The sequence below is a fragment of the Sceloporus undulatus genome, chromosome 6, assembly GCF_019175285.1.
Source record: "Sceloporus undulatus isolate JIND9_A2432 ecotype Alabama chromosome 6, SceUnd_v1.1, whole genome shotgun sequence".
Classification (NCBI taxonomy): domain Eukaryota; kingdom Metazoa; phylum Chordata; class Lepidosauria; order Squamata; family Phrynosomatidae; genus Sceloporus; species Sceloporus undulatus.
The window spans coordinates 110,877,018-110,886,639 of NC_056527.1; the positions used below are offsets into that span (position 1 = coordinate 110,877,018).

General features: G+C 40.2%; 1 protein-coding gene across 1 annotated transcript; it reads left to right on the plus strand.

Annotated features, from left to right (window-relative positions):
• The first annotated feature begins 5,201 nt into the window (after positions 1 to 5,201).
• LOC121934735 (ribonuclease pancreatic-like) lies at positions 5,202 to 8,603 on the plus strand. The gene is made up of 2 exons (XM_042475531.1): positions 5,202 to 5,335; positions 7,830 to 8,603. Exons 1-2 carry the CDS (start codon positions 5,217 to 5,219, stop codon positions 8,284 to 8,286), a joined length of 576 nt encoding a protein of 191 aa, XP_042331465.1. The 5' UTR covers positions 5,202 to 5,216; the 3' UTR covers positions 8,287 to 8,603.
• Positions 8,604 to 9,622: the final 1,019 nt, after the last annotated feature.

Sequence of the window (9,622 nt, forward strand, 5' to 3'; positions counted from 1 at the left end):
TCTGAGTATTCCTTACCTAAGAAATCCCAATCAAATTCATGGGGTCACCATAAGTCAACAGGCAACTTGAAGGCACATGCACATGCGCATGCACACATTCACACTGCCACCCAGTGGCAAAACAGAGACATTGACGTCATTGTTCTTTATTGGTTTTCTCATAGGTACAAGCAAGACAGTTTCTATTAGGTGCTAGTAGCTAGCATGGTGTATTGATTTGATTCTGGAGATCAGGGTTTGAATTCCCACTCGGCCATGAAACCCACTGGCAATGGCAAACTCCCTTTGAAAAAAATGTGCCAAGAAAACCCCATGATAGGGTTGCAATAAGTTGGAAACAACTTGAAGTCACACATCAACCATAACATAGAGGTGTTTCTGTTCCCCATCCCTGGTACATATGGCTCTGTTGCATCAACATGTCAAGGCCCTGCTGGAAAACAAGAAACAAATTAACAGTGCACTACTTAAGAGAGAATATTAAATAGGAAGACAACCCATCTATAGACTATATAGAACAGACAGCTCTCTTGTTGTAACAGCTTCATTGGCTGCTTGTAGGGTTGTAAAAATTATTCTTATTCTTTCTCATCCTAAACAGGTCTTTGGATTTTATTTTATTTTTTACCTCTTTCACTCTTCACAGTATGAAATATTTAAATTGATCACCCCTCCCTTTCAGGAATAGCTAGGAATATACTGGCAAACTCTCCTTCCAGCAGATTCTCATCAGTATTAAGTAGGGAGGTGTGTCATGCCTGTGTGCTTCGATCTCCTTTGTTTGGTTCTACCCGATATACCCTCAGAGGTCCAATAGCTTCACCCTGAGTGGGGAGTGATATACCAGCTCAGGGGGCCCATTACGCAGCCATGGAGATCAAGTCTGGATAGAATTCATTGTTTCAGGTCCAATTCTACCCACTTCCCTTGAAGGGATGCTAAAGTCCACCATCTAAAGTACAGAATTCTTTCCTCTGCTATAGACTACCTGCTCCACAATTTAATGCCAATAAAGCTTAAGTTACAGCAATGGTGTGCTTTGGTTTTCTTTAGCAAAGAAAGTACTTGAAAGGCCTGGAGTTGCACCTATTTCTCACTCAGAACAGTATGTAAGCCATTGGTTTTCATGCACAATTTTTCTAGAAATTGATCAGTTAGCAGGGGTGCTATATCATCACTTGGCCACCCTCTCCACTTCCAAATCATGAATTTTCTCCATGAGGGTTTCTAGCACCTCCTAAACATTCAGTTCACCAGTTCAGTAAGCAGGCCATATGCAGGTCACAGTAGCTAGCTTTTGCTGGTAAGTTTACAGCTCTTTAGAGGAACTTGAAATGTTTTTTTTTCCAGTTAAGTTTAAAACAGGAACATACTTTCTGTGAACTCAGACTTGCAAAAGGTCTGTGGTTAAGTCTTCTGATACACTGTGGGCTAAAATAAAAGCTTACATAGAAAAGCTTGTTCCTACAGGGCAAAAGTCAAAAGGACATAGCTAGGCAGATAACAATTTCTTCAGTAAGAACTTTATCGCACTGCGTTCCTTCCACGCGTTCTGAGAACGGAATGGAAGGAGCAGGGCCGGAACGAGTGGGGGACGGATTTACCCACGCGCCGCATCCGTTCCTCATTCGTTCCGTTCCCCCCTCTTCCGTTCTTATCTGTTCCAGAGGGGGAAATTTTTGAGAAGGTTCTGAACAGTTCTCAAAAAAGCGTCCCCTCTGGAACAGAAGGGCAGGAAGAGAGGGGGAACGGAACGAGTGAGGGACGGGTGTGTGCGGTAAAATCCGTCCCCCACTCTTTCGGTTCCTGCGGGCCGGCCAAGACCCGGGCGATAACTTCTAAATGTGCTTAGTAAAAAAAAAAAAAAGATTTGGGGGAAACTCCCAGGGCTTCACTATTGAGTGAGATTGTTAAAAGAAAAATCTGATTGTATAACTCATTACTCGTGAGTTGTGTTTCATAAAGGTGAATGCTTGCTTGAAAGGCTGTTTCATTTTCAGAGTCAGCACTGACAGACATTTAACTGCTTGAAAGAAAAAGGAAGTGTTTAATTCTCAAGAAGAGCTGAACCAATCAGGGATCAACTGCCATTGGTACCTATTTAGACAACTAAAAGAGAGATGGAAGCTTGATATGGCAGATGTGGGAATAGCAAAGGAAAAAACGGCCTGGGAAAAAACACTAGGTAAAGTGAATAGGAAAGTAATTGCGAAATTATACGAGCTGATTCTCTCATGGAACACTGAAGAAGAGCCTATTAAACATAGCATGATCAAATGGGCACAAAATGTGGGTCATAACATTTTGTATAAAAACTGGGAATTTATTTGGAACAGGGGGTTGAAATACACTGTTAATCAGGACCTGAAAGAAAATGTGTTCAAAATGGTTTACAGATGGCATCTCTCCCCTTATAAAATCTCTTTGATTTATAAAAAAGTTAGCCCTATATGTTGGAAATGCCAAAAAACTATAGGAACTTACTACCACATGTGGTGGACCTGTGAGATCGCAAAAAAGTATTGGATATGTATATATGAAATAATTACGAAAGAGTTAAAAATTCAAATTCCTTTCTCTCCGGAAGTGTGCCTTTTAGGGATGTTTGAAGACACCGCATCTGAGAAATTTCAAAGATTACTATTTTACCTATTTACATGTGCAAGAATTGTCTTTGCTAGATTTTGGAAACAGAACTCCACTCCCTCAATAGAGAAATGGCTTATGAAAACTTACGAAATGGCTGAGTTGGATAGGATGACTTCCTGGATCAAAGGGAAAAATGAAGAACAAGCAGTAGAACAATGGTTACCATTTTATGCCTTTATCAGGAAAAGATGGAAAAAATTTTTGTAAGATTGATCTGAAATCAGGTACCACCGGTCAAAGAGACCAAATAAGCATTTCCGCCTCTAATTTTGCTTTGTGAAATAGAAAATATTCCTCTTCGGATGTTTTATTATCTTTAATAGAAGTAAAGACTCTTCTCTTTATAGTTTCTCTTAACATATGAATTATTGAAACAATTATGCTCTTCTAAAATTAGGAGCTTTATTGTAAATATACAGGAGTAATTTGTAAGAAAACCATATAGAAAGTTATTTAGAACTCACACATAGTGTTAGATAGAGAGGAGTTTGCACAGACACAGTCTATTTAAATAAAATCAGACCTAAAACACAATGAGATGTCCCAAAGAGAGACGGAAAAATGTAAAAATATATATCCTTCTCATTCCAAACTTTGGGAATCTCTCACATATTTTTTTTGTTTGGGGGTTAGAGCTCAAGAAAGAAATTGGAAGAAGACATAACATAGAAATCCAATAATGAAAGATGTGGATAACTGAGTAATAGGAGGTATTTTTGTGTTCAATGTTATTTTAGTTATGTCAAGGAACTATTTGTATTGTCAATGTGAAGTATGTTGTTTGTACATAATGTTGTTTGTATGTTTGTTTGTATATCTGTTCTTTTTGTCGATATATGTTATGGAGAATATGTCTTTGTTTTTTATTGTGAAAATGAAAATAAAATTTATTAAAAAAAAGAAAAAAAGAAAGAAAAAGGAAGATAAATAGCTAATTTTCAAAAATGTTCCTATAATGGTAGCGACTTTCTTGGGATCTGAGTTTATTTCAAGTTTTACTCTAAGCTCTAGAGTAGTTTGTAGAGAGATCTTGTAGCACCTTTGAGACTAACTGAAAGAAAGAAATTGGCAGCATGAGCTTTCGTAGACTTCAGTTGACTTCCTCAGATGCAGAAGTAGACTGAAGTCTACGAAAGCTTATGCTGCCAATTCCTTTCTTTCAGTTAGTCTCAAAGGTGCAACAAGATCTCTCTATGTACTGATTCTACAGACTAACATGGCTATATCTTTGAACTTTACAGTAGTTATCTACAGTGCTGATCTTTATCCTTGAAATAGTTTCAGCACTTTAGATAGCTCCTTTGAAACCTACATTAAAAACCACTGCAGACATTGGCATGATGGGCACCATCCACGAAGACACACAATCACAGCTGTACCCTTCTACTGTTGCAAGCATTCTCCTTATTGCCCCACCATGTTCTCCCCACTGCCATCTCTGCCCCTTTTCTCCTCTTCCTGACTGCATTAGTTTCCCTCTGTCGTCACTTCTTACCCTACTTTGTTGCCTTTCTCCTTCTTCATTCCAATGGCTCCATTGCTTTCCTGCAATCTTTTCAAAGAGGTCTGCAAAATAGATTTCACCTACACCTTGTTCTAATGGCTAGACCTTTCTGGAGAGCTGTCACAATGACCCATGAATATGGAAAGAGAATGGGATCACTAGTTCCAATTATAGGTGTGAGTGTTCAGTCAGTGCTTAAACACAGTCAAAAGTAGGGGCAGGCTTGTTTCTCACAAAACAATTGCATAACCCCCTTACTGAGAGACTTGTGTTTTTTTTCATAAGCACCAAAGTTGGAAATCCAGAACAGGTGATACTCCAAATTAGCCCTAGATGTCATGCCTCGAATTGGTGAAACCCTGCTAACTTGGCAGAACCCAAATAGCAGATGATGGGAAAGACCCCTGTCTGACACTCCAGGGAGATGCTGACCTTATGATTTTTGGATTCAGCTTTTCCAGTAATGGAAAGTCCACACACTGACTTTGAAAATATTGTACATCTCTTGTGGAACACCTCCTTCACCACAAAAGACAATGGGAAATATTCTTAAGCATGCGCTCAAGATACAAGTCAACTCAAATCATCTATTCAACATTCCATTAAAACTGTGTGTATTAAATGTTCAAATTGGTCATAGCAAGCAAGTTGTTGTTTCTCCACCAGGCACTCTTCTAATCTGTTGGCCCCACACAGACTGCCAAAATAAAGCTGCTTTGGGTCTCTTTGGAGGTATGCTGTTTAAATTATGCATGCGTCCTAAGAGTCTGGAAGCTGTGCCAAAGCCACGCTCCAGCCCTTAGGACTGGATTGTGGCTTTGCACGGCTTCTGGACTCTTAGGATGCATGCATCATTTATACAGCATACCTCCAAAGTGACCTGAAGCAGTTTTATTTTGGCAGTCTGTATGGGGCCAAACTCTTTTTAAAAAAGTTTGATTCCCGCAGTAGTTGGGCTACATTAAGAATCCTTTGTTGGCCTATGCTTGTGGTTAAACAAGGAGGACCTTTTTCCTCAGAGGCTTGCATTCAGAGGTGGGGCTTTTCAGGCTCTGGAATATAAATGAGAGCTCTCTGCACTAGAAATAACAGAGGGATCCAGGAAGAAAATATTTCCCATCCCAAGGGCAACTGGAATTGCTCTCACAGAAAAAAAACTCATCCTGTTTCCTTATCAAGTATGTGAGTATAAAATATTTTCAATCTTGATTTGCTGTGACTGTTTTGGTCCATATTCCATATGTACATCATTAAAATAAGATCACCATAAAGAAGGGGGAAAGGAGAAGTTTCCATCTCTCCCTTTAAAAGCAGAAGCTTGAAGTAACCAGTTAATAAAAAGTTATTTCCAATAGCAAATGTGTTATTACAGCCTCATCTGCACTGCAGTTGCTGGCTGTGTGCCGTAATAAATTTGATTTGATTTGCACTGCAGAAATAATGCAGTTTGATACCACTTTAACTGCCATGGCTCAGTGTTATGGCATCCTGAGATTTGTAGTTTGTTGTTCCACCAGAGCTCTCTGACAGGGAAGGCTAAATATCTCACAAAACTACAAATCCCAGAATTCCATAGCATTGAGACATGGCAGTTAAAGCGGTTCAAAACTACATTAATTCTGCAGTGTGGATGAGGCCTACATCACATTACGACTGTAACATAAAAAGCAGAAGTACTATTTTGCAGTGTAACTTAAAGTTTTTTATTGCTTCAGAAAGAGAAAAAAACTTTTCCAAAACATTGTTATAGTGACAACGACTTCCTTGGACTTTTGAAATTATGATGAACCTGAGGAATCTCGTTTTACAATGCAACTTTCCAAGTTCTGTTTAAAAGCAACAGAATTTGTAGGTATCATAGAATCATAGAGTTGGAAGAGACCACAAGGGCCATCCAATCCAACCCTCTTCTACCATGCAGGAAATCTCAATCAAAGCATCCTCAACAGATGGCCATCCAGCCTCTGCTTAAAGACCTCCAAGGAAGGAGACTCCACTACACTCCGAGGGAGTTTGTTCCACTGTCGAACAGCCCTTACTGTCAGGAAGTTCCTTCTAATATTGAGGTGGAATCTCTTTTCTTGTAGCTTGCATCCATTGCTCCGGGTCCTAGTCTCTGGAGCAAATGAAAACAAGTCAGCTCCCTCTTCAGTATGGCATCCCTTCAAGTATTTAAACAGGGCTATCATATCAACTCTTAACCTTCTCTTCTCCAAGCTAAACATCCCCAGCTCCCTGATTCTTTCCTTGTAAGGCATGGTTTCCAGACTCTTCACCATTTTAGTCACCCTCCTTTGGACATGCTCTAGTTTCTCAATGTCCTTTTTGAATTGTGGCACCCAGAACTGGACACAATATTCCAGGTGGGGCCTGACCAAAGCAGAATAGAGTGGCACTATTACTTCCCTTGATCTAGACACTATACTTTTATTGATGCAGCCTAAAATTGCATCAGTCTGTGAAGATAATTTGCCAAGTGCTTCCTCCCTGCCCCATCTCCACTTTTTCTCATCCATTTTGCTTTCCATGAGGAAAAGCATATGCTCACTAGAAATCTTGTTAACACTATCAGTTATGTCACCACAGCAGCTCTGAAGTATGTCTTCTTTTCATGCTTAGCTGTTCTCCATAGCAAGGAGGAAGAGGTTTAACATGCTTCCTCCGTTACTCTAGTTCTGACTTGGATATAGGCAGCAGCCTGAGGAAGTGACTTGTCATGGAAGATTCACAAAAATGACCAGTTAAAAGGTATCCCCAGGGTCACATAGCCATATCTCATGCCAGAGCAACAATGGAGAGATCAAAGCAGAGGTTGAAATGGTCATTCAGAAAGCAAAACACAGTCTGGGTTTCTGTCCCCCAGCTATTCTGCACCATCATGAGAGCCAGTGTGGTGTAGTGATTTGTGTATATAACTCTGGAGACCACACTTTCTCAAGAGACTATCACAAGAGGGATGAGATAGGGACAGGATCACTCCACCATCCTTATCTCATACATGACCTGAGTGAAAGTGATTGTGCAAATCACTTTCACACTGCAGCTGGCTGAAAAGTGCTTTCAGCCATCATGGTATTAACGGATTTGACTGCAAATGATAGGTGGAATCACTTTCAGCTGACGGCTCAAAGCCTTCTGTTGATATCAGTCTTCTGTTGATACAAAAGCGCTTCCCTGCCAGGACAGGTGTGAGTCATATGTGAAAGTCCTTCCCACAATCAGGTGGGAAGGATAGGACAGGGATGGGACATCATTGTCCCATCCCTCATGCGATTAATCTGCACAGTCTTGGGGGAAGACAATGTTACAGTTAGGATAAGAGAATAGAGAATAGGGTCAGAACCATATTGTGTTTTAATTATATGGGTTTTTTCCCCTTTCCCTTTTCTTTCTGTTTTCTGTTTGTTTTTCTAAAAACATTTTGAATGTATACTTTGAATGGATATCATTTTGATTTTGACTGCAAATTAGATTGCTTGTGAAATAAATAAATAATATTAATTGGGAGAAAAATATGACAAGTCACCATCTGCACCCTACAGTGGTGACTGGGAGTATTCTGCCAACTCACACTGCATAAGGTTTAAATGCTCTCATTTTTCATACCCAAGGCGCAGGCCTTGCTTTTACGTTTCTCTGATTTTCCTTTTCCTCCTCCTCCTCCTACTCTCTATAGATTTCAAGGCCCTACCATGCTGAACTGCAAGGTCTCTTGCTACCTTCAGGTCCAAGCCATCCTTCTGGTGATTCTTGTGGTCCAGTCCTGTGAAGGTCAGACCTGGCAGGATTTTCAAAGAAAGCATGTTGATTATCCATTAACACCCGCCGGAAACCCCAATGCGTACTGCAACCTGATGATGCAGCGGAGAGGAATGACTCAACCTACTTGCAAATACAGGAACACCTTCATCAATGCTGATCCATTACATATCCATGATGTATGCCAAATACAAGGCAAATATACTTACTATGCCTGGAACTTATTTGACAGCACAGACTATTTCCCTGTAGTTGACTGCAATTACATTGGAGGTTCTCCTCCAAACTGCCAGTACCAAGGAACGTTTTACTTCCAGAAACGCATCCGTGTGGCCTGTGGTGAACCTGTTCACCTTCAAGCTATCTTGCCATAGACAAAATGAACTGCAATTCATTTGTTATTTGCAGCAGCCCAAACTTCCATGGCATTTTTGGCAAAGTGATATTTTCCAGCATGCTTAATGCTTACTTTTAAACTTTATCTCTGCAATATATCAGGTCCATATCACTGGATTCCCCCCCCCCCCCTTACAATAATTCTTCTGGGCAGTGGCATCACTAGGGTTGGTTTCACCCAGTCTGCTAATGTTACTCATAAATGATAATTCCTGTATATCATTCAATGTAATGGGGATTGCTGTAACATAAACAACTAGCAAAATTAAAATTATACCTTGAAATGACAATATCATATGCACAACCTAAATGTATTTATTGGTACGCAGCTTCATGTGGGTACAGTGAAAAACTGGTAAGATAGGATGTTTCAAAAGAAAAAAGTAAACAATTTTTTTTAAATCATTTTTATTTTTTAAAAAACCTGGGCTCTCCTTTCTCCTCCCACTAAGCCTCACCCCACTCACACCATCTCTTCAGCGTTTTAAAGAGATGCAGGGGAACTCCACATCCCACTTCCTACAAAAAGGCAAATGTTTGGGAAGCGGTAGTGTCACCTCACACTTAGGATGTCACCTGGTGCAGCCCGCACCCCTTTATTGACACCCCTGCTTTTGGATGAGCTTTCAGAATAGAGGTTTTGAAAGGAAACACTACAGGAAGTAGATCTCACAAACTGATTCCTTTACCTATTTTCCCTGGAGACTTTCTGTGCTGATTTATTTTCTTTTGCTCCCTTTCTTCCATCATCATCATCATAAAAAAAAGTATTAACGCAAGAACCCTGCCTCTTCTCAGCACCCTTACCAAACTACAAATCTTAGCTGAAGGGGGAGGGAAGGAAGGTTTATTTGTTGTGTAGCAAGAAGCAGATAAGCTGGTTTGCACATGTGTATTACAATGTTTTCCACAGGGCTCCACTCCCTCATGAAAAGTCCACTTCACACATGTATATGTGATACCTGTTTATGTTGAATGTCATGTGGCTGGGAGATGTATGCACCAAATAGCGCCCCAAAAACCAATGTACTCAAGGTAGAGAAGCACACCTTCTAACTGTCCAATTCATCCTCTGCAATCCAACTGTACAGCTACTTTTAAAAGGTCACAGTTTTTCTCTCCTCCTCCCATTTTTCTCCTTTGTCTTTTGCTTACTTCAGTTGCTGCAGATTGAGTTTAAAGTGCAAAAGTAGTTTACAAAAATGGTCTATTCCTCCCAGCTGGAGGCCATGTTAGAATTGCCAGATTGAAAACTGGGGATGACTCCCATACCTTTAACAGTTGTGCAGAAGGAATTTGAGCAGGAGTTACTTA